Raw genomic sequence first — 24,912 nt, forward strand, 5'->3', positions numbered from 1 at the left:
TTAGTTTTCTGAGTTAAATAAGTATTGAATTATTCGCTGTGTTGTGCACCTACAACTGTTTAAATATTAATAGAAAGGTATGTATATAGTCTGGCAGCAGTTGGCAGCGTAATTTGTTTATTTATTCACCTTTACTAATAATTTTTATTAAATAAACTTATTTGGCGCCAGTTAGATTCATGTGCCGTTCATTTTTAGTGCATTTTTCTGTTTTTTTTTTTTGGTATTTTTTGTATTGCCGCTCACGAACAGATGTTGTCGCGCACCTCTCACTCACTCTCTCGCTTGCACACGCAACTTGCATCAGCTACTCGGTGTAGTAGTATTAGTAGTATTACTGAGCTCGCGTGTGTTTCGGTTTCGTATCAGCGTTACTTCTGTCGGGGTTCACTTCGTTTGTTGTCATAACGCGAGAGACTTTCATCGAGAACGGACGTATTTTTGTGTACGCCGAAACAAATTGACAATATTGTTGGAAAAATATTCCGCTGAAAATATATCGGAGACTATAGAGCATGGGCACTTAGCGGATAAGCATAGTAAATACGTGTCGCAATTTAGGCAGCAAAGTGATACGAAATTGCAAAAAGAAGAAGAAGAAGCATACAAAATCTGAAACGTGATCTTGTAGCGCAGTGTATCACATAACCAAGCTGCTGGTCCAGAAATTGCCTTTGCGCGTGTAATCGTCACTTAAGCAGAAATAGAAACGAGAACGTACAACATTTGTACAACAATTAAATAAATGTGCGCGTGTTCAAAATTTTGAAAACGCAACAACAAGTGGAAACACAACTACAACGGCAACAAGAACGGGAAGTGCTCGCGGCCGCTCAACAAGTGTAACAAATAAGCGCACTGGGATTATCTAATAAACCAATAACATATATATATATATATATATACAAGACTCGGGCTCGCACCTCCCCAAATAATAATAAAACAGATTATATACCAAATAGGCAGCATAAATATTAAATTTAAACCAGTCAAGTGTTTGAGAGCTCATTGCGTGTGTTTGTTTGTGTGTGTGTCGTGTGTATGAATGTATCTGCATGTGTGTGTGTGAAACGAGCAACAGCAGCTACAACTACAACAACAACAGCAACAATACGGCAACGTCAACAACACGCAATTGCTGTGAGCGCGACGGAGACAGCAACAGCGTGAGTCATAAAAGTGAAATGAAAATGCGGATAAAGAGAGAAGCGCCGTGTCTACTGCTATTTATGCCAATCCAAAATAACAACAACAACAACAATCGCATTGGTGGTAAGTCGCAGAGCAAAATACCAACCATACAAACAAAAATAAATATTTAGTTAATATTAGCTAGAATTACTCACAAGTATTTTGAGATTAAAAAACGAGGCAATTTTCCCGCTTGGAATGCCTGCTGTTTACTTTATAAACTTTGCGCGCTCAAGCGTAGACCGCTTGTGTGCAAAGGGGGCAGTGGCAGCGGCAGCGGTAGCACACACGTAAGCAGCAGCAGCAGCAGCAGCAGCAGTAGTAGTAAGCAGTGCTGCCATTTACGCTTTTTTCCGTCAAATCTGGCGTTCTTTTCTAAAGCAATGGGCAGCGGAAATTCCAGCTTGCATTTTGAATTCTGTTTTGCACAAATTTGTCAATTCATAAGCGTAAATTAATGTCTGCCAGTAAATTATCAATTCTTATCTGTGCACGGAAATCGCATAAGCTTTTCTTCCGCTTCTGTTAAATAAAATGTATTTGGGTTTTCACTAAGAACTAGCTATATTTTTCTGCTGAAATCCTGGCAGCACTGTTGTTTAGCGTAAGCGTCGTCAACGTTTGTCTGCCGTGCGGGCCAACGCCTGCCCCTGCGCCCTGTGCCCTACCGACAAAGCATTTTCAACGAGTCAGACTTGAAGTCAGAGGCAGCGGCAGCGGCAGCAACAGTGGCGTAGCGTCGGTTTCTACTTACTTCATACGTGACTCACATTCGCGTGTCTTTCAGAAATAAAAGCAAACGAAAAAAGAAGCTTTTTTTTTCGTTGAGAAAAAAAATGTAAAGCAAAGCAGGTTTGTGCGACAGACTGGCAACGCTGGCAACGAAACCCGCTTTGAAACGACCTTTCGAGTACGAATTCGTCGGCACAGCAACAACAACAACAACAATAAAAGCAACAGCCTCTGTCGGCAGCGGGCAGCAACAACTTTAAAACTTGGCGAAGTTTCAGTACACACACACACACATGCATGCATGCAAGCGTGTGTGGTTGTGTGTGTAGTAGTGTGTGTGTGTGTGTGTGTGTGTGTGTGTGCAGTGCATTGGCATGCGATTTGACTTGTTTCTGTTAGCCACAGCAACAACAACGGCCACCACAACATTTCCTGCCGCGAGTGAAAACTTTTTTGTTGGTTTTTGGCTTTTGAGGCTTTGAGGTCGCTCGACACTGATAAGCGAAGTTTCTGCTCTATACAAATTGTTGCTCGTTTCTGTTTTTTTTTTTTTCTGCTTGGACAGCATAAAAGCCACAGCCACTAGAAACTGTTTATGCGGCTGCGACTGATAAGGCTTCTACTCCATACACACAGACACTAACACACTAACACACATGCGTTTGCCTATTCCCTGCCATTCATTCCAATGATAAGCGCTTTCCAAGCTCTTGTGCCCTTTTTTTTGTCGTAAAGCTTTGCATTGGGCCTCGCTTTGGTTACGTTTTTGCCTCGCTCTGCCGCTGCGTTGTGCGCTAATCAAGCTGCGTGCCGAAATAAATGTCTTACGTCAGTTTGTCAAACAGCAGCAGCGAATATTTGCGGTTGTTTTCATTTTTTTTTTTTTTTGTGTTTATTTGATGTGAATGTATGTATTCATGTATTCATGTGAGTTGGCGCGACAAGTTTTTAGGTATTGGTTCACATCGAAAGCTGACGTCATTTGATCGCAGCAAAACCAAAATAAAATTAAACAAATCTTAATACAATGTATTTGCTCTGCATTGCAGCTAATCACAAGGACTATCCCAACAACAAACGGTCCAGGGAAAATCTGGCATGTGACGAACAGCAGCTGACGGCGACGTCGACGTCAACGGCAGCAATGAATGTTGGCAGCAATGGCGGCCGAACGCCGCCGCTCATGCGCAGCTGCTCCAGTCCGGCGGTATACGGTGAGCAAATAACTGTTTCCAAATATGATTATATAGATAGATAAATTGTAGTTAGTTTATATTCCGCTGCAAGTGTTTAGCACATTTTATATAAACCAGTTTCGGTGCCAGTTGCAGTTACAGTTTCAATTCCACTTCCACTTCCCAGTTATCTATTTAAACTGTCCATCTATCAGCTGTCAAATCTGTTATCTGCATATTTGCATGTACGCTGTTTGTGCTTTTCATTGCATTTCATTTCCTCGTCCCAGCCTAGCTTAGAGAGACCTTCTCCAACACTACACATACATATGTATGTATGTGTGTACATAGTTTTCGCTCTTGGCCGCACTCTCTCGCTCGCACGCGCTGTGTAAAGCTCTGCTTAACATCATAAACAAACAATGTTGTTATTGTTTTAGCACGTGCTGCCAGATAAACATGACATTTTTGCTCTCGTTCAGATTGTTTTATTCATTTTGCACGTTATGAAATACAACATATGCACACAACCTGCAAAACATGCACAACAATAATAACAATAATTGCACTTGACAAAAGCAGCGACAGCAAAAAAACACAAAAACAAAAAGAAAAGAGAAGAGAAGAGAAGAGAAGAGAGCAAAATGCTCTATGTCGGACTTTTGGCAGCTGTGTTGCCAAATGCAATAAATTACACATTACGCTACACTCTTTGCTGCTTGCCGAGCTTTCTGAACAGTGTAAAGTGTGTGCTAAGCCTTTAAGCTCAGCCCTAAATCTAATTGCTGTATGTGCGGCGGGGTAAGGGGGTAAGGGGGGCCTCTCCTGCTGCTGCTGTTGTTGCTGTTGCTGTCACTGGTCGGGCATGTGATCGCGCTATGATGCAAATAGATTTCAATGTCGCACTGCTGTTATGACAACAGCGCTCAGATGTGTTATTGCAGCTAACACTGCTGCCCTCCCGCTCAGACCCACAGAGGCTTGCGCGTTTTGCGCTAGCTTTCACGCACAGGTCATTCGAGTTGTTGTTGTTCTCTTTTGCAATGCATTTTCTATTCCTGTTTACGTCACAAACGCTTTGAGTCATAAATTGTTCGTGTTTGTTTCTGTAACTTAATTGCATTTACTTAGTTTTTTGCACTTACTGTTAATATGTTTATTATCAGTAGATAATTATAGAAAATACCCCGCATTTCATATCATGAGAAATCACATATTTTTGGGGCTACTTGTGCATGTGTGTGTGTGTGTGTGTGAGAGAATTTTTATAGGTCTCACCCCGAAGGTGTATGACTAATGCAATTGATTTCCATGCCACACTGTGACCCACAAACGTAATTACATGTACTAAATACAGCTGTACATGTGTGTGAGTGTGTGTGTGTGTGTGTGTGTTTCTGTGTGCTTGGGTGCATGGGCCTGAAACATTGGGCCAGTTGTTGCCTTGGCTATCAATTAACACGCGAGCGACAGAAATAATCGATGAATTGGAAACAGCCAGCAGCATAATGCGCAGCCAGCATACAACTAGGCATAGAGCCACAATAGATACATAGATACAGATACATAGATACACAGCTATAAACTGAACGATTGTGCGCCTCATTGAAAGTGCTACGAACCCAACAAACGACGCAAAATATTGTGAGATGGTAAAGCAACCACAACGGGCGGGGGCAGCACCTCCACCCCCAAAAGACCCACCCAGCTAGCCAGCCGCCACCCTGCTTGGCCCGCAGCCGCCCACAGCAACTGCCAATAAAACTAAACTGTGCGATTGCTGCCATGACTCATGCAACAACAACAGCAACAACAACAACAACAGCAACAAAATCAAGCGAAAGGAAGGCGCAGCAACAACAAAAATAAACAATTTGTTGTAGAAAACGTAGACGCTATTGTAAACACACACAGATACACCCGCACACACACACACACACACACACACACACACACACCACACACAATAATAGATACACAACGCTGATCATCATGAACATCATTTGAAGCAACGGCTCTTTTGTTGCATGACATCGCAATTGGCAGACCGAACGCGAACCCCTAGAAATAGCTAGAGATACACTCGAAAAAAAAAGTACAAAGTGCAACAACTTTTCCATTTAAAGGAAACATAATTTCACTTAATATAGAAAATTAGTTTATTAAAACCAAGAGAGAAAACTTGAATTTCGAAAATCTACAAAGTTGAAAAGTCGAAAAGTTTGCTACAATTAGAAGAAATTGGAAAAATTATTTCCATGAGCAGAGGAAACTTAAATGGTAAAAAGAAATTAACTTTCTATAAATTAGAAATCAAAAGTTTTTGTATGTAATATACTTAATTATTAATTAGTAAAATATTTTATATATTTTACATATTCTAGGAACTGTAGAATTTTTACAAAAGTAAAAGGATCTAATGTGCTTAGAGTTTTCTTTAAGTGTAGAGATCTAGAAACAAAGATCTAGAGCTAGATTTCCTGGGCTAGAGATGTGCGTATCTTTCGCCTAGGCTAGTTTCTATTTGTTCTACTATTGCATATATTTTAGATATATAATTAATGTATATGTATATGTTATTGATTATTTATTTTTTAGATATCGAAACACATCCCGCCTCGCCAGTATTCCCACATCTGCTGCTGGGCAATGGCCGCGATGCGGACGATCCCAGCAGCGTGGGCGCCAATTGTGTCCTAAATGTTACCTGCCAAAGTCCCAGCGAGAGTCATCTGCAGGGCCTCAAGTATATGCAAATACCTGCCAGCGATACGCCCCATCAAAATATCAAGCAATATTTTCAGGAGGCATTCGATTTCATAGGTAAGTTCACAAACAAACAATCCAAAGCCAGCTATCGCCGGGCTTATATTGCGCCTAGTCATCCAAGGCTGATAAAACGTGACTGGCCGAAAGGGCATTATTAGGCTCTGGGCTGTGGAGAGGGTATGGTAGGGGGGGGGGGGGGGGGGGGGGTCGAATGTTTTGCGTAACGGTTTTTGCTGTGGCTACCACTTGGAAAATTCGTTTGCCTTTGTTTAGTATTTCATTTTTATACCACGCACCCACTGAGACGGGTAAAAAGGGTATATTGGTTTTCTGCAAAAGTTTGTTACAGACAGAAGCCATAAAGTGTATACCTTCTCCGGATCAGGAAGAAGAAAACTAGAAACTTGAGATTTCATATAGACATTTTCCTATAAACAGAACGAGCTTATTCAATTCTAACGACATTTCCTTCCATATCGATAAATATCGAAATGTAGAGATGTTTTTTAAAGCCTAACTCGAACATTGTGAGAGCTTTTATGTATAATATTTGCTGTTGTATGGTTTTATATAACATACAGAGTACATATATTTCAGTCTGTGATAAAAAAACCTGCATTTTTAAAGACAGAGTCTTAGGATTTGTTACTATGTATACACACTTTTTCTGGATTTTTTAAAGTTCATAAAAATCGGACTGCAAACACCGAAGCTAAGTCAAGTAAATTAAGCTGAGATTTGGGTATTTTCTAGTCGGATACTCCCGACTTGAGTACTCTTACTTGTTTTCTGCTGCCACAGGCAGTTTTTTTATTTCCCTCTTTTTGCAAGGCATATTCAAAGAAGCCCGTATATATTTAGTTAATTTAAAGTGTTATACGGATGTCTATACGTATATATATATACCAACAAATATATTTATATATATGTTTCTTTTGTCTGTGCATAGTATCCATAGCCATCGAATATTTTGCTGACGTCAATCGCATTTTTCCATTTTCGTTTTTCTCGCGGGCAAAAGTTGTGTTCTACGCTTTCCTACATTTATAATTTTTTTTAGTATTTTAATTTATTATTTTATGTTTTTTCTTTTTGTTGTATTAGTCTCTTTTATGGCTTAACAAGTCTCGGCACGTGTGCGCACGAGCTTGGCATTTTCTTGTTTGTTTTATTATAAACATATTTTAGTTTATAACAATTGACAAATGCTCCGTGACAAGTTTGATTGACTTTTGAAAATCGCGTGCAGCTTATTGAGAAAAGAAATTATGATATATTTTTGGAGATTGTGAAGACTAGCATATAAATATTACAAATAAAATCTTATTTATTTTGAAAACTACTTGAAAAATCAGCTAAGTTCCATATGGAAATTCCTTAAAAGGATTCTATAATATAAACTGCACTTTCTGAGAATACATAGTCAGTATTTGCAGTATTTTAACTTAAGACTTGTCGATATATATATACGAATATGATAATGCCCTTCTTCTTTAATCTGACATACCGGACATACACAACTTTTCTACTTCCAAAAATTTCCTAAACACATCCGTAATATTATGGGGAATGCAGCTGTAAATTGTTTCTAAAAATATAAAAATCTATCATAAAAAGGATTTACTTAAATATGAATGTGGATATGCCCTTTTATTTCACAATCTCAAATCACAGGGTATACAACAATTTGTCTGCCTGATTTCAAAAGGGTGGCAAGCGTAACTGTTGAAGGGCTCGCCGCCGCCACCTACTTCTCACATCCTCTGAGCGCCTGCCAGCTCCTACGCTTTCCACTCCATTCGTCGGCAAAGCGACGTCATTGTTGTTGTTTTTGTTGCGTGTTGGCGTTGGCAGACAGCATGGCGGCTGCGACGGCGTCGCCGTCGTCATTGTTTGTCGTCGTTGTTGCGACTCGGCTGCGACTACGACTTTGACTTCGACGGCGACTGTGCTGCTCCTGTGTTTTGGTTTTTGTTTGCTTTTTGCATAATGGGCGATGACGCTGGCGTCCAGCACAGAGTTACACATTTACGCCATTACGCAGATATCTATGGATGTGTGTGCGTGGAAATTTTATGCAAATTAGGAGCGGCGACAACCGCAAACGTCCTTTCTGATAAGGGTTGTCACCCTGCCCGAGTGCCCTTTCTCTTCATGTTCTTGTAGCTGCCGCTACTGTTGGTGTCTATGTTTTTTTAGCCGCCACTGTTACCATGTCGCATGACTCATCGTTCGGCATGGCGCACAGTGCAATGTGGAACAGCGCACACACACACACCGGGGGCACACTCCTTGTAGCATTCAGCCATCCGCATCGATTTTCTCGTCTTATTGTTGCTATTTATTGCCGCCACCGCCGCCGCCAGCGGTACTTCACCCCCGTTTGCTGCCGCTGCCCGCCGCGCTGCTGCGTCGCTGCTTTTGCTCTTTGGCATATGTTCTATTTTTAAGTACACGTCGTAGTTCAGGACGACGCCGATGTTCGTTTATTGTTGTAGTTGTTGTTGTTGTTTTGCGCTCGGCCGTCGTCGTTTAGTTCCTGTTTATGAGTCATCGCGGCTCGCTTTTGTTGGCATTATCCTTGATGCGTGGCCTCGACAATGCGCTGACGTTGACGTCACAGCCGGCTGCCGCTGCCGCTGCCACTGCTGTTGCCGTTGTTTGTCAGGTGCGTGTGCAGCAACAGCTGTTGCTTTAGCTTCATCTTCTCCATTAACATTTGTCTGGCTGTTTCAGGAAGAAATGAACACCCACACACCCCCACCTCCTGCCGCTTAGCTCTCAAAGCCAAAAACATGTTCAAGTATGCATTATTTTTGTAACTGTTCTGTTCGGCGCTCTCTCGCCACCATGCTCTCGTGCTCTCCCCACACTCACTCACTCATTTGCTTGCTTGCTTGCTGGCTCTGTGTGTGTGTGTGTGTGTGTGTGTGCTGCCAAAACACATTAGTACTCAGGCACGAAATAAAAGAAGAAAAAAAATATTGTGAACGAGTGCTATGAGTCATGATTTTGCCTCTGCCGCCGCTTTTGCCACCACCCGCCCGAACGCCTGGCCACTGCCACTGCCTGCCTTTTGCGCATTCGTTTTCTGTCATTGTTGTTGGCTCCGTCGTCACCTTATGCTTATTATTATTATTACTCTTATGATTGTCTGTATTTCTTACACTACTTATGATTTCTCATTGTTGCCCGTTGTTGCTGCTGCGTTTCATTCATCATAATATAACAGCACTTGGCGTGCATGTATGCGTGTGCGAGTGCAAGCGAGAAGGGGCCAAGCACCGCTAAGTGTTGCTTGAAAGCTTCGTCTCATTAGAGTGAATTGTCGTGTTGCTCATGCTTGGACTCTCATTATGCTTGGACTCGGACTGTTGTCATTAACACTAGCCGAGCATAAATAGGTAAATGAGCTTTTCAGCACTAGCCACTTGGCCTAGAAACCAATCAAAGCAACAACGACCCACGGCACACGATAAGCGCCAACAAAGCCGAACCAATCAATTTTGAAAGTAACGCCAGCCTGTCTGATTAGACTGTACCTTAATAACGCACTATACATGTATGTATGTATATGTATATGTACAGTTTGTACACGGCAGCAGCTCGCTAATTAAAACACTTCGACTTCACAGGTGATTCCAATTTGCGTTATATTGTTATATCTGAAAGCCCTATTTTTCCATACAAAATATCAAAAATCAATATCAATTCATATAATGTATTATTATTCTAATAAACTAGTTCTAATTCTTGGGTTATCTAAAGTATTTCTAAAAATTTTACTTCTCGAGCGTTTACTGTACATGTCGTAGGCTTTAGGCTTAAATAACTGTACACACACATGTGTGTGTGTATATAGTATTTGTGCAGTTTTCTTATCAAACTTGACTATCTGGCCGCCAACAGAGGCCTCTTTTGAGGCGTACTAACAACTAGCCGAGGCATTTAAAAGTTGACGCACAGCTAAACAAACTCGAAACGGAGCCCGAACCATTTGTTTATCTTTCAGCTCATATATGTATATAGTATCTCTATTTGATATTAACACAAGCGCAAACACACTACTAAAATGCTGACTGAAGTTTTATCAGACAGGTCTGACGAGCAAATAGATTAGATAGCGAGCCAAGTTTACATGCACCCTACATACGGCCGTACTAGCAGCTATTTTCGAGATACATTTCGACCAATCCAAAGTTTCCCAGTAATCCTGCACGGCTGTGTTGCGATCCCGGGGCTCGCTGGCTCGCTCGCCGCCGGGTGACTAACGCGGCCTCGGGGCGACATTTCTGTTGGCCCCGTGCACATAATTTCAATATTCGTCAGCGAGCTATTTATAAAAACAAAAAACAAAAACAAAAAAACAAAAACAAAACCAAAAGCGAAAACAACAACAAAAACAAATCTCTCTGTGTGCAGGAATTTTTTTGAAATTTTTCAGTCTGTGCCGGGCGCAAGAAAATTTATAAAAACACTTCATCATACACTGTATTTATTACAAGAAAGGCATACCTAACACGCCCGCGCCCCCGCCCCCGCCCGCTCCCTCTGACTCTTACTCAGAGCTATCGGGGAGCTGCCCGCGCAATTCTCGAATTTGTTTATGAAAACTTTTCGCGTATTATGAATCACAATATCACGAGCCGGTCACATATACACATACTTATACATATCCATATACAAGCCCACCTACCCGCTGCCCCCTCCCTCTCACCCACTTATTATTGGGTTGAAGGCAACATCAAAGTGCAGCCAGGCAGGCAAGGCAAGGCAAATCTCCAAGTCGGACTTGGAGCCGCTTTGTTTCCGTATGACTCGTCGTTTGTCAAGTTGAAGGTCAGCGCTGAGCGGCGCTTCATCAGCTGCTTGACGGAATGATTCATGATCGGGCGATCCTGAGAAGCACCTGCCGCGTTTGCCACACGGTGAACGGTATTTGGTGATCGCTGAGTAAGCGTTGCGTCTAGCTTGGGCCTGCCCGACTATAAGGTACACAACTACACACACACCCACAGCTACACCTCAGATCTTTCCTCAGCTTCACACTTCGGAAATTACAGACTCTTGGGTTTGTTGCCCGATTGTTATGAAACTTTCAGGTCTTGAAGTTGGCCTTTGAGTGTGTGTATCTCCAAGGGTATCCAAAAACATGCTAAGATTGAATGATTCCTGATTCTCTAAACTGAAGATCGATATTAATCGATTTTAGAGTAACCAAGAGAGTTGCATTTGGTTGAAAGTATTATTGTTGCTATATGGTCAACAAAACTGGTTCGATATCAGTGAAACGGTATTTGTTGCCAGACAGGCATACAGCCAGATGAACCCGACTGATCCTCCCTCAGTGTTGCCACCTACTGATTATGCCCCATTTTCAGACCAATTTTAATGGCTACAGGGTATTGACAGCATTGACTCGAAAGTAATTAAATATTTTAAAACAAACAAACTACTTGTTGCCCGGCGAGACACAGACATCACACACACACACACACACACACACACACACACAGATACAGACCCAGACACATACTTAGGAACAGTCATATAGCGATATCATGTTGCCGGGCTCTGGTCTGGTGGTTGTTTCACTCTTGCTGCGTTTCGGTTTCTGTGTGTTTCTGGCCATGACTCACAGGAGTTGCGATGTGTGTTGCAAGGTAACCCGAACAGCAATCAGTGCGACCCTTGCGCCTTGGCTTAATCATCATGAACATCATCGCCAAAAGTGAGAATGATTTGAGGAATGGGCACAACAACATTGTCCGCACATAGGCCCGTCTGTTGGCCCAGTTCTCTCTGTGACGCACAGCCCGGGGCCAAATAACGCCGCCGGCTGCTGTTGCACTTAATCATCGGCGCACGGTCGGACGGTCGCGCGGGCTACTTTGGCTACCCAAAGTTGGCATTACGCATCAGCCGCATCGCCGCCCCAAAAATGGAGTCACGACGACGTCGCTGTCGCAGCCCTATGAATGGCCGGGGACGGCGCCTTAATAGACACGATTCGAGCCACTCATCGCCGGGCTATGCGCGGCACAGTGTTTAGTCATAAGTGTTGCACCGTAATTGATGATTACTAATCACTCCCCCCCCACCTCAGCGCTCTCATCACACCATACACAATATCGCATGAACAATATGCATATGGCCAACCTATCGACAATTACCACCTAAACGCCTTTTCCGATAAATCCCTCGTTAACAACAGACGGTTTCCCCAATCTCAAGCTAGAGTCCGAGTTCCGTTTTATATGATGATGACTACATAGCTTCCGTTGAAGATATGTCTTGGAATTTTCGTAATGTCCCGTCTCGTCTAGTAGGAATGTGTTCGTCTTGCAACAGTTTTTTGGAATAGTATCATATTTTTATCGAAATTATAAATGCCCTAAATGTGCGATCTTTCGCAGATTGGAACATTCCGATTCCAAGTTGCCTAGAAGAAGCTAAGAGCTTATTTTTAAGATTATTATAAAACTATGCAAGAGGAAGAATAATGCAATTCTCAGGTTAAATAGCTGAATGGACCTATGAAATATGTATTATATAATTCTCGAAAAATAGAATTCTTGTTTTTCCATAGGAAATCACATTATTGATCGCTTGTTTCCATGAGGTCTCTATATGACAAAGTCAACGTCGTAACCAAGATCCATTTTTGATCAAAATTTTTGACAATTGATGAAAAACTTATGACTATAAAACACATAGTATGTTTAAAATCTATAAAATTTATATTTCATATGATCCAATTTTAAGGGATTTTTAAAATTCTTTAGTTTAAAATTTAGAGTATGCATAAATATTTAAAAAATAATAACATTATTTTAAATACCTGCAATGCATGAAAAATGACAATTATATATATTTCAGTTCTTATTTCCATTACTGTACCCAACCACAAAATCAAGTTCCTTGTCATATAATTTAGGTATATTTTATATAACATATTAGTCAGTGCTGGAGATTAAAGATATTGCTATATATGTATATGTATTGCATAATAAAATATGAAAGCACAAACAAGGATCTTTCAGTCTTATCTATAAAGCTTGCGTCATAGAGCTTATGACTATACCATTGCTTAATCCAAATAAAATCTAATCTCAAGATTAGCCTAGACAAATTCCCGGAATGACAGTACAATTCATTTTAACTCGTATTTCAAAGTCAAATTGTGTCATAGGACAACAAAATGTAACGAGAAAAAATCTTTTTCAAGAAATCTGAACCATATGTCTATATCATATAGATCCTATAGAAACATTAACTATTACATTCTTCTTAAATTATTTCCTTGCTCATTCGATCTGTTATATTATGCATATTTCTTGAGATTTCCTTCATCTAAAGTTTCCACTATCCTTATCAATTGATGCTTGAGCTGTTCTATTACTCAACTGTGATTTATGAGTTAATTCCGAGTTCCGCTTAAAATGATCTCACAGTAGAGCTAAAACATCAAGTTGCTTGGCAAGTTCTTCCCCCTCTTCGAGTGTTGCCTGTTTCGCTGCGTAAATCTTTAGGCTAGTCCAAGACGGGCTAATACTTCTTGGCCCACTGTCTGAGGCCTCTCTCTCACTCACTCTCTCTCTCTCTCTCTCTCTCTCTCTCTCGCTCTCTTTCGAGTGTCTGTGGCCAATGCCTGGCAAATGAGTCACTTGGGGCAGGCGCGTTTTATGCGCGTTTTTAACTGTCTGAGCGACGGGGTCATTAACTAAGAGGATTTATGAGCACCATGAGCACGGTGACCAGTTGTCTGCTGACGACAAAAGACACACACGCATACACACGCACACACACACGTGTGTGTATATCTGTGATGAGTGTGTTTATTTTTGGCTAGCCTAAAATAGCGAATTTATAGACACCATCGAAGGCCCAAAAGAGGCAGCTGATGTACTCGAGAGCTGCTTTTGTAACTAGGCACTTGTATTATTCATTATCATTGTCATTATTATTAGCATTATCATTATTATTATCATTGATTTATTACAGTGAAACTCTAATAGCGAACAACTATAGGGGGACAACTCCCATTACCCACAAATTAGACTAAACTCATTTGAAAAGTTAGAGCCCCAAAAACTTCTCGAAGAACGGACTTTAAACAACGAAGTTACTTAAGAACATTTTATTCGAATTAAGGGAGGGGGGGATGGAGAAGGTAAGACGACGTACTATCTTGAGGAACATTTCAGGTGTTCACTGTACCTAGCTTGCGATTATCATTATTATATTATTTATGACTCTTATTATTTATTGTGGGTTTTCCACCCTTACAACTCATAATTGCAATATCATCGTTGTTTGCCCAGTCGCTTGCCAATTCGATCAATTTTTTTACGGTTATCATTGCTTAGTGCTGATAAGCGTTAACTAACTTGATTTGATTTTTCCGGGCCGTACTTGAAACCCCAATGGAATGAAAGGCAGCTTTTTTATTTTGTTCGATGTTGCTTTTAATACCGTTACTCGTAGTACGTACAGCAACAGCAAACAGTCAAGCTCGTTTCTTATCAGTCCAACACTTTGCACTCATTCATTGATAGATCGAATGTGCCTCTGTGTGTGTGTGTGTGTGTGCGTACTGCGCTTGTATTCTGGTAAATTGACTTTGCGAACCACTCGAAATTTCCAGGCGCAATTGCTGGCGGATTTACACGCGATGTGTAGCTTCCCAAAACGCTTATCACTGATAACAATTATTGGTTGTTTTCTTTTTGTGTGTGGTGTAAAAAGGGGGCAGGGTGGGCGTAGTGTAAATAACGGCTGGACGGTCCACAGGGGCGCCAGCCTGGTGAAGTGTCCGCTGACGACAAGCGATGACTAATTACGATTGACTGACTGCAAGGCTCAAAATGCAGCTTATCAGCTGCGCTGCGTGTTTGGAAATCAGACAAGTGTGTACACACATGTTTATATATACAAATGCATATGCATGTGTGTGTGTGTATACAAGTGTGTCTGTATGAGTAATCATTGATTAGCAACTGCAAGGCCTGTGCTCGCGCCCCCCTATTGCGATTAGATAGCCGGCCACACAGGCATAAATGTTGCGCTGCGTAGGGTGGTTGCTATTTCAGCAAGCACCACCCCAAAAAACAGCTCGAAGCTGCGTACGCTGCCTTGCTGGCTCGACTGGCTTATCTTGCCCAAAAATAACAACGTAAATTATGAGTTAATGTGCGCGCGCGTGTGTGTGTGTCTGTAAATATTCTCGATTGCTGTGTTTGTCAATAAAGCAGCAGCGCTTTGCGTCTGCATGACTCATCCATTGCACAGCAAACAGTTCACACACACACACACACACACACACACACACACACACACACACACACACACACACACACACACACACACACACACACACACACACACACACACACACACACACACACACACACACACACACACACACACACACACACACACACACACACACACACACACACACACACAGACACACACGCGCACGCTAGCGTGAGAGCAATATACGCATACAATTACAAATTATTGACAGCACTGAGCGAGCACCAATATCAGCAACAGCAACATCATCAAAGCTTAAAAGCCCGCGGCAACAACAAGTTTCTCCCAACTCAATACATGCGCAAGTTTGTGAGCGGCACAGCCTGCGTGTATGTGTGTGTGTGTGTGTGTGTGTGTGTGTGTTTGTAGAGGAAGAGAGAGCGCGAGAGCAGCGAGAGCAGTGCGTAGGTTGGCAGCAATCATTTTGCGTTGTCGATAAATTTTTCGAGCTGCTGCTGCTGAACCACAGTTCTTATTTATTTATTTATTTTTTGCATGGCGCAACTAATTGGCATTTGTTGATGCAAATCGTGGCGCCTTATCAGCTGATAAGAAAGTAATTTTCATAAAAAAATGAAGAAAAAAAATGCTAAACAATTACTCCTTCGCTCTCTTTCTTGCAGAGGATGCACGCAAAACAGGTTCGCGCGTCTTGTTGCATTGTCACGCGGGCATCTCGCGCAGCGCCACCATCGCCATTGCCTACGTCATGCGGTACAAGTCGCTCTCGCTGCTGGAGGCCTACAAGCTGGTGAAAGTGGCCCGGCCCATCATTTCGCCCAATCTAAACTTTATGGGCCAACTGCTCGAGCTGGAGCAGAGTCTGCGCAAGAGCGGCGTCCTGGCGCCGCTGCCCGTAACACCCGTTGCCAGCAGTCAAACGCCGCAAGCCCCGTTAGCGGCCACAACTAGTCAGCTCGTGGAGCAGCCCGAGCAGGAGGCGGCAGCTACTGTGGCACATCTGGCGCCAACGTCGCGCCCGCTGCACAGTAAATCCAAATCGGATAGCGAGGCCATGGATGAGGATGTCTATGATTATGATGATGTGGATAGCGGTGCCGGCAGCTTTGCCGGCAGCAATTGCTCATCGCGCCTAACCTCACCGCCCATCACACCGGACGAGACGCCCTGCACTTCGGCAGCTGCGGCTGCCACCGAACTGGATTCACCCTGTTCCAATAGCAGCAGCGGCATCTACTCCATGTCATCGTCGCGGCCCTTTAGTGCGCCCAATAGTTATGCTGCTGCTACGCCCGCACCCGCCGCTACTCCGGCAGCGCCGGCGCTGCTGTCGCCCTCGCGGCCGCTGGCGCTCTTCAAGCGTAACTCGCCCGTCAAGCTTAGGCTCAATCTGGAGTCCAACTATACGCCAAACATACCAAAATCCATATCCTGCATATCCATACACAATGCCAGCTTGCGCAGTCCGCTGCAGCGGGAGGCGCCAGCCACGCCCAGCTGCGAAGCGGCGCCCACTACGCCCGGCGACAACAACTGCAGCAGCAGCAGCAGCAACAACAACAACCTGGTGGCGGCCACGTCGAGTGATTGATCCATCAGGCGGAGGCGCCACCGCCGGCCCTTAGCTGTGAATAAAATAAAACTTATGTGTACATTTAAGTGATGCGAAATTTGTATGTTTGTATACAGAACAATGGATTGATTGAAAGGATTGATTGATTGATTGAACGATTGATTGATTGATTGACTATTTGATGTGAGCGTGTATATTTTGTACCTAAATATGTTTTCCCATTCGAAACTGGGGCAAAATTCATTGAGCATAAAACGGAATATATAGTCTAATATGTAATTTGTAAATCTTTTGTAATGTATCTTAGACCACAGCAAAAGAGAAAAACAAAACAGAACGGAAAAAAAGAAACCAAGAAAAATAGAAAACTTGAAACTAAAAGCATCCAACCTTTTAAATCTTGTGCTGCTATTATAAATTGTTTAAAAACCTCGTAATGTTTAATTTAGTATAATTTATGATAAGCCAATCTTAACTATACATATTGTAAACAGAATAATCATATGCATAACAAAAATTACAATGAACTTTACAATCGCACTGCAAATATTTCTGCTCACTTGCCACAGAACGAAATACCCTGTACCGAAAATTTAGATATCCAAATCACCAATTATAAAGATGCGTACTATCTACTATATTGTCAAAACTGTTCTAAGTTTTATGCGACTACTGTTCCCAGACACACACACACACACACACACACTCAGTCACACTTTTTAAACTTATTATTGCATGTATGTACTGTAAATTTTAACTTTTTAAAGTGAGCAAGCAACATTGTTTGGTTTGTGTTTGTGTTTTACTAGTTTTAGTTATTTATAAAAACAGATGATCGAGAGAGAGCGAGAAAGAGAGGGAGCGAGAGAGTTGTATGCAATCTGAATTCATTTGGTTTAGTTTTTAAGCATATTTTAATTTAAGGCTCTACACCCAAAAAGTGTAACTCGTTAAGTAAATAGAAAACATAAAAAAGTAACCAAAAAATATCAAATGATTTTTATTCAAATTTATATTTTGGCGCTTAAATGATTGTTACACAGGTCTGTTATATATCCGTGAGCAACTCTGCTCGCATACAACCCTGCTTACGATACAGCCCTGGCAAATTCTCGTGTTCATTGCGAGCGCCTGTTTGATTTGTATTGCCGACTTTGCCTTGCTGTAAATTGTGTGTGTAATATGTATCAAAGGTATTTATTTTTAATAAATAAATTTGTTATTTACAGCCCAGCTACATTTAACATATTACTGTTACTCAAGCTGACTGTGGCGATACGCTTATTGCGTTTTAGACTTTGCGTTACGCTTACAACGCCATTTTGGCTGCTGTACCAAAGGGAATTTACCGTTTTAACGCTGACCTTGCAAGTACTCGAATTTAACATATTCGCAACAGCGAGGATTTAAATAACGTAAAAATAAAGTAAAAGGCAGCTCCAATTGCAAAATGTCTGAATTGGATTGGGATGATCCAAACTACGTGGAGCCGCCCGCAAAATACTCGCAATCAACATATAACGAGAATTACAAAGATGATTATTCTCGGGGTCGGCGCAGCGGCGGCAGATATGACAGCCACAATAAACGCGACAGAGAGCATCGCGAGATTTACAGTAACAAGCGTCGCGATAATTACGAAAGAGATGGAAACAGCCACGTGAAGATCGCTGCCGAGCACGCTTTCAGCGAATCGCTAAAAATCTCCACGGATATGGTGGGCCGAGTCATTGGACGCGGTGGTTCGAATATAGCGCGCATTCAGAATGAGTTCACAGTGCGCATCAATGTAGATAAAGTCGATCTTCTGGTTAAGGTCTCTGGTAATTTTCAACTAAATGTCAGCGATGCTGTGAATGAGATACGCAAGCACATCAGCGGCAAGGGAGGAGGAGGAGGAGGAGCGGGCTACGGCCGTTCCAACGAAGGAGGCTATGGCCAGTCTGATGGAGGCGGCGGCGGCTATGGGCGTTCCCATGGTGCAGGCTATGGTCGCTTCGACGAAGGAGTCGATGACTATGGTCATTCCAACCATAAGAGCAATGGCGGCGGACAAAGCAATTATGAGTTTACAGCGTCGGCAGCACGACCAGAAACTGCAGCCGATGGCGACTTGACGGGCACCATCGACTGGGAAGGCCTAAACAAGGCATCAGTAAGTCACTGCTAAACGAAGAGTAGCCATCAACTAATCATGCCATTGTTAACAGAAAATAGCTGAGGCCGCACGCTGGGCCAAATGCCCGAAATTGATAAAGGACTTCTACAAAGAGTTGCCGGAGGTGGCCAATCTGTCCGAGGCAGAGGTGGCACGCATACGCATGGAGAACAACAATATTAGTGTTTCGCATGTCTTTGAAGCGAAGGAGGGCGAAAGCCCAACGCCCATACCCAATCCTGTATGGACTTTCGAGCAGTGCTTTGCCGAATATCCCGATTTGCTGGGCGAAATACAGAAGCAGGGCTTTGCGCATCCATCGCCCATACAGTCGCAAGCTTGGCCCATTCTGCTCAAGGGTCATGACATGATTGGCATCGCTCAAACGGGCACAGGCAAAACGCTCGCCTTTCTGTTGCCCGGCATGATACACACCGAATACCAGAGCACGCCACGTGGCACACGCGGTGGCGCCAATGTCCTGGTCTTGGCGCCCACACGTGAGCTGGCGCTCCAGATCGAAATGGAGGTGAAGAAGTATTCCTTCCGCCAAATGAAAGCGTGAGTGTTGCGTTTCATCTTTTTCTTTCAATGCTTGTAAACATTTTGTTTTTGCCCTTGCAAAGCGTATTGAGATTGTGTTTGAATATGTGTTGCGCTTAGAAACAGGAATATCTATAGATTGTTGTCTTCATTCTTAACAGTGTTTGCATCTACGGCGGCGGCAACCGTAATATGCAAATTTCGGATGTGGAACGTGGCGCTGAGATTATAATCTGTACGCCGGGTCGTCTAAATGATTTGGTGCAGGCCGGCGTTGTCAATGTGTCGTCAATAACCTATCTGGTGCTGGACGAAGCGGATCGCATGCTGGACATGGGCTTTGAGCCGCAGATACGCAAAGTTCTGCTCGACATACGGCCGGACAGGCAGACCATAATGACATCGGCCACCTGGCCGCCAGGTGTGCGCCGTTTGGCACAAAGCTATATGAAGGATCCCATACAGGTGTGCGTCGGCTCACTGGATCTGGCCGCTACGCATTCCGTGAAGCAGGTCATTGAACTTCTGGAGGATGACAGGGATAAGTTCCATGCGCTTAAATCGTTTGTTAAGAACATGTCCAAGACGGACAAGATAATTGTGTTCTGTGGCCGCAAGGCTCGCGCCGATGATGTCTCCAGTGATTTATCCCTGGATGGTTTCGCCACACAATGCATTCACGGCAACCGGGATCAGAGCGATCGTGAACAGGCTATTGCAGATATTAAATCGGGCATAGTACGCATTTTAATTGCCACCGATGTGGCATCGCGTGGTCTGGACATTGAGGACATAACGTGGGTGAGCCACAAGTATATTATATCTATAACTGTTAATCCTGCTGTCCGCTTTTAGCCATGTCATCAACTACGATTTCCCACGTAACATTGAGGAGTATGTGCATCGTGTGGGTCGCACGGGCAGAGCCGGACGCCTTGGCACGTCCATTAGCTTTATTACACGCGACGACTGGGGCATTGCCAAGGAGCTGATTACCATATTGGAAGAGGCTGCCCAGGAAGTGCCCGAGGAGTTGCGTCACATGTCCAAACGTTTTGCGGCCATGAAACAACGTCGTGCAGCCGAAGGTGGAGCTGTTGGTGGACGTGCCGGCGGGCGCGGTGGCGGCCGTCGTGATCGTTACTAAATCTGACGAAATTTGTATTCTGCTCTAAAGCAACAAGACAATTATTGTTTTGAAAACAAAACAAGACAACGCATTGAAGCGCTCGAATTTATAGTTTTAAATATGTACTTAACCAGCATATGCAATCAGTTCCTAGATTTCCAGTGTATAAAATATACATTAAACAAAGTGTAGGAAATGTATTATAAAAATCTAATTAATTTGCAACTCCTGCGTATTTTTGTAATAGCTCCTGTTTGCGCTTTCGCAGCAGCGCCTCCTGCACATCCTGTTGTGTGGGCACAGGTACATGGGCAGTGAAACGTGGCGCCAGCAGACCGAGCGGATCATTTTCTGCCGCACGTGTTTTGGCATCTTCGGCAGCTTCGCGTGCTGGCCCTGAGAGCGGATAGATTTCTTCGTCATCCTCCTCCTCGTCAATAATGCGGCCATCGCGAGCCATTTTGTCGCGCCACTCCTGCACCGCCTTTTGCAGGGCGACTCGCTCAATCTTCTCCTCCAGCGGTATCAGGACTCCGTCCTCGTCGTCGCGGTAACCATAGTATTCGGCGTCAATGTCTTTCATCAGTTCGGCGCGCGTTTTGCGCGGCGGAGGCGGTGGATCCTGTTCGAAGAGCTCACGTACACCGGGCAAATCTTTGGCCGCGCCAAAGTACTTGTAGCCACGATTGCCCGGCACCTCACGGCCCTCGGCATCAAACATTTTGGGGCCATAGCGACGGTAATGTGGACCGCCGAGCGCTGATATTTGATTCTCCCAGTGGCGCTTCTCGCGCAGCAGCTTGTTGATCTCATCGTTAAGGTCGCGTATGCGGAACTCGCCCAAGCCAGCTGCAAACTGGATGTTAGTTTAAAGATTCCACATAGACAATATAACCATCACTTGCCATTTTGAATCTGTGCTACTTTCTTGGATATTTCACGTATAATCTCCAGGCGAAACTTCTCACATTTGGGCAGGCTGTGACATTCCGAAGCCAAGTAAGGACGTCGTTCCTTTTCACCCGATTCAACTTCCTTGGCGGCTCGCCAACGCGCCAACGTTGTCCTGCCGGCAGCAAAATAGGTAAGAGTGAAATGCAGGTGCTTCTCCTAATATACAGCATACTTACATTGCCTTTTCCGCATTTCTTGCCTGAAATGAAACAGTTCTTATGGAATATTATAATAATTTGATTAATTAAACGTTTACTTACCATTTTTAATTATTGTTTATGTTCCAGATTGTGGTTGTTGGTCGATAATTGATAGAATTATAACGTGAACTGCCATTCTCCACGAAATACAAGATTTCTATTCGATTATTTACATCGATTATTGTACTGCTGTTAAATAACAGCTGGCTCTGTTGTGGACTTTGACTGTTCGCAGCTGTTAAGTTCAGTTCGTGGCTGAACGCCTGCTTGAAACACATTTTTATATCGTTGTCTAGCAGTTAAGTGCATTCATTTTCGAAAAATATTGTGTACTATTGTGTAAAGTGAGAATGCAACATCTATAGCAGAAAACAGTGACAAAGTTGGAGAACGAAATATTTGTAGCGAACTAGATGAACGAACAATATTGTCAATCGTTCATTTGATTCAGTAGTTCGATTAAACGTGTTCCGATACAACTCTACTGCTGTTTCGCCTACGCCATTTATTTGCAAGGAAAAAATAAATTAACAAAACAGAAGAATCATGCTGGCGCTTATCAACAGAATCCTGGACTGGTTTAAGAGCATCTTCTGGAAAGAGGAGATGGAACTGACGCTGGTCGGCCTGCAATTCTCAGGCAAAACGACGTTCGTCAATGTTATTGCAGTGAGTATGCTTTTTTCTTTTTGCAAATAGTGTGTGTGTGTGGGGCGGCGGCTGTTCTTTGCGGGCGGGGGCTCAGCAGAGCAGTGTGCCGCAGGCTATGACAAATTGTCATTGACAATGCAATGGCCATAGAAAGAAACCAATAAACCAAATGCCTCGGTCAGAAGGAGAAGCGCGGGGCGCCAGGCGCAAATTGTGACAAATCGAGCGTTGTTGTTGTTTGGCCGTTTTCTATTGATTTGCCTTTGTTTCAAAATACGTCACGCAGTTATCAACTTTTTGTGCTGTTGATTTTCACAGAGTTAACAATTGACGCTATGCTAACTTCTTTTAGCACTCATATTTATTGTGTCTGGCGTTAATCAATACATGGCATACACATATTTGCATAAATGACGACATTATCAGCTCCCAGCACATGCTCTGCCAAGCTCTTAAGCTCTATTTACTGATAAGCTCAGATTCGGACCTAAAACCTGGCATCTAAGCTGCACACAAAACAAATAATATGCGTACGCCTTTGTTGTGAGTCATGTGCCTGCAGCTCTATAGAATGTTTAAGTTAATTAAACTCCCACAGCCAATAACTGTACTATTATAGTAATTGTACAGTGTTACCTCTAGAGACGAACCAGCTAACGCCGAAGTTGTAATTGTGTTAGGTACAGCATATTGTTTCTAAACTTTTTTTTCTTAAAATAATGTTTTGTACAAAAACTATTCCTGGAGCAGATACAATCAATTTGCAGATACAATTAATTTGTTGAGCTTCGATTTGTTACATCTTATAAAAATCGGAATTTAGAAAAGTTTTTAAGCATTGGGACCATACATTTATAATAAATTGAATAATTGTGCTGATGACAAATGTTAGAAATCTAAGAACCCCAAATCATGATATGGAAAACAAGACTAAACAAACGAATCTTAAGACGAGGCAAGGGCTCCAGCTGTGAACCCCACATCAAACATTTTGGTTGGCATAAGTTCTGTATTTTTGTGATAAGATATCTCTTAAGCCTTAGCAGGGTATGAATTTAACTTATCCATGTCTCTTTCACCCGCAGTCCGGTCAGTTCGCAGAGGATATGATACCCACAGTTGGTTTCAATATGCGCAAAATCACCAAAGGCAACGTGACCATCAAGGTCTGGGATATAGGGGGCCAACCACGTTTTCGTTCCATGTGGGAACGCTACTGTCGCGGCGTGAATGCAATTGTGTAAGAAACTCAGCTTTATCTAAGTTTTGTGTACACTCACATTACCCGCCTTATCTTTTATGTATTTTAGTTATATGGTCGATGCGGCCGATTTGGACAAATTGGAAGCGTCACGCAATGAGCTGCACTCGCTGCTAGACAAGCCGCAGCTAAATGGCATTCCAGTGCTCGTCCTGGGCAATAAACGTGATCTTCCAGGCGCTCTTGACGAGACCGGACTCATTGAGCGAATGTGAGTGGCTGCTATATACCATATATATATACATATATATATATCTTTAATTTCTTGCTTTCAGGAATCTGTCCAGCATACAGGATCGGGAAATTTGTTGTTATAGTATTTCGTGTAAGGAAAAGGACAACATCGACATAACGCTGCAGTGGTTAATTCAGCATTCGAAAAGCCAAAGTCGTTAGATTATAGCCTAACACAAAAAACACACAAACACACACACACACATTCAGATATACACAAATTTATGCACTCTCTCGCATACACACTGAACAACTAACTTAATTTGCAGTATATTAATTTAAAGTAGACTGTTAATTGATGTATGAGAATGATTCTATGAGCAAAAGTTATTGCAATGGCTCGTTATGATTGTTGGCACGTGTGTTTGTATGATAAATTGTAGATCGTGTTCAGAGTGTTGATGGTGCAGTGCATAGAATTCGCGTTAGGTGGGCGGGAGTTACTCGTCGTTAGGACCAAAAATCTCGAATTGTAATTCACAAATGACAAAGGACTAATGAAAAATAGCCAACGGATTCTGTATAAAAATGAATATAAAAACGCAAGCATACACACATACCCACACACGCACACACACACAAATATATACCCTTGACTTATACAATCACATTGTACACAGCGAGAAATCGCAAAGTATTTTGCATAATGATGTGCTTTCACCTCATACAGCCGTTGAATTTGGTGTCTATCAATTTGTTGCTTGTATGAACAATAGTTAGGCTTATGTTTAGTGTTTTATTGGTGTGATTATAAACTATTAATTTTTTTATCATTTTATATATATATATAGAGATATACAAATACAAATACAAATTATGATTTATATATGTAATAAATATGCAAATATTTATATTTATAGTTTACATTTTTGCTTAGCGAAAATTTTTTAAAAAAAGAAATAACTTTGAAAATATATACAAAGTACATACTTGCAACACAAATCAATTAATAGAATGTTTGCAAGCTTAAAGGCCATTGCTAAAGAAAAAAGTATAATTATCAAAAATTAATATTTAATAATAATTGATTCCCGTGTAAGATACGTGCATATACCTATTGTTC

General features: G+C 42.5%; 4 protein-coding genes across 4 annotated transcripts; 3 read left to right on the forward strand and 1 right to left on the reverse strand.

The window, feature by feature from the left end:
* The first annotated feature begins 481 nt into the window (after positions 1-481).
* On the forward strand, positions 482-17,684 carry LOC115771799 (dual specificity protein phosphatase 8). The gene is made up of 4 exons (XM_030717668.1): positions 482-1,272; positions 2,973-3,137; positions 5,697-5,921; positions 15,809-17,684. The coding sequence occupies exons 1-4, from the start codon at positions 1,056-1,058 to the stop codon at positions 16,735-16,737; spliced, it is 1,536 nt and encodes a 511-aa protein (XP_030573528.1). The 5' UTR covers positions 482-1,055; the 3' UTR covers positions 16,738-17,684.
* Positions 17,685-17,856: 172 nt separating this feature from the next.
* On the forward strand, positions 17,857-20,580 carry LOC115771788 (probable ATP-dependent RNA helicase DDX43). The gene is made up of 5 exons (XM_030717659.1): positions 17,857-17,890; positions 17,949-18,874; positions 18,930-19,438; positions 19,582-20,217; positions 20,276-20,580. Exons 2-5 carry the CDS (start codon positions 18,170-18,172, stop codon positions 20,565-20,567), a joined length of 2,142 nt encoding a protein of 713 aa, XP_030573519.1. The 5' UTR covers positions 17,857-17,890; positions 17,949-18,169; the 3' UTR covers positions 20,568-20,580.
* A 162-nt stretch (positions 20,581-20,742) lies between these two features.
* LOC115771790 (pre-mRNA-splicing factor ISY1 homolog) lies at positions 20,743-21,895 on the reverse strand. The gene is made up of 4 exons (XM_030717660.1): positions 21,764-21,895; positions 21,680-21,702; positions 21,455-21,615; positions 20,743-21,398 (listed from the first exon to the last, which is right to left on the reverse strand). Exons 1-4 carry the CDS (start codon positions 21,764-21,766, stop codon positions 20,764-20,766), a joined length of 822 nt encoding a protein of 273 aa, XP_030573520.1. The 5' UTR covers positions 21,767-21,895; the 3' UTR covers positions 20,743-20,763.
* Positions 21,896-22,125: 230 nt separating this feature from the next.
* On the forward strand, positions 22,126-24,658 carry LOC115771791 (ADP-ribosylation factor-like protein 8). The gene is made up of 4 exons (XM_030717661.1): positions 22,126-22,372; positions 23,440-23,594; positions 23,665-23,826; positions 23,891-24,658. The coding sequence occupies exons 1-4, from the start codon at positions 22,250-22,252 to the stop codon at positions 24,009-24,011; spliced, it is 561 nt and encodes a 186-aa protein (XP_030573521.1). The 5' UTR covers positions 22,126-22,249; the 3' UTR covers positions 24,012-24,658.
* Positions 24,659-24,912: the final 254 nt, after the last annotated feature.

The sequence above is a fragment of the Drosophila novamexicana genome, unplaced genomic scaffold (assembly GCF_003285875.2).
Source record: "Drosophila novamexicana strain 15010-1031.04,08,12 unplaced genomic scaffold, DnovRS2.1 tig00000108-arrow-pilon, whole genome shotgun sequence".
In the NCBI taxonomy this organism is placed as follows: Eukaryota; Metazoa; Arthropoda; class Insecta; order Diptera; family Drosophilidae; genus Drosophila; species Drosophila novamexicana.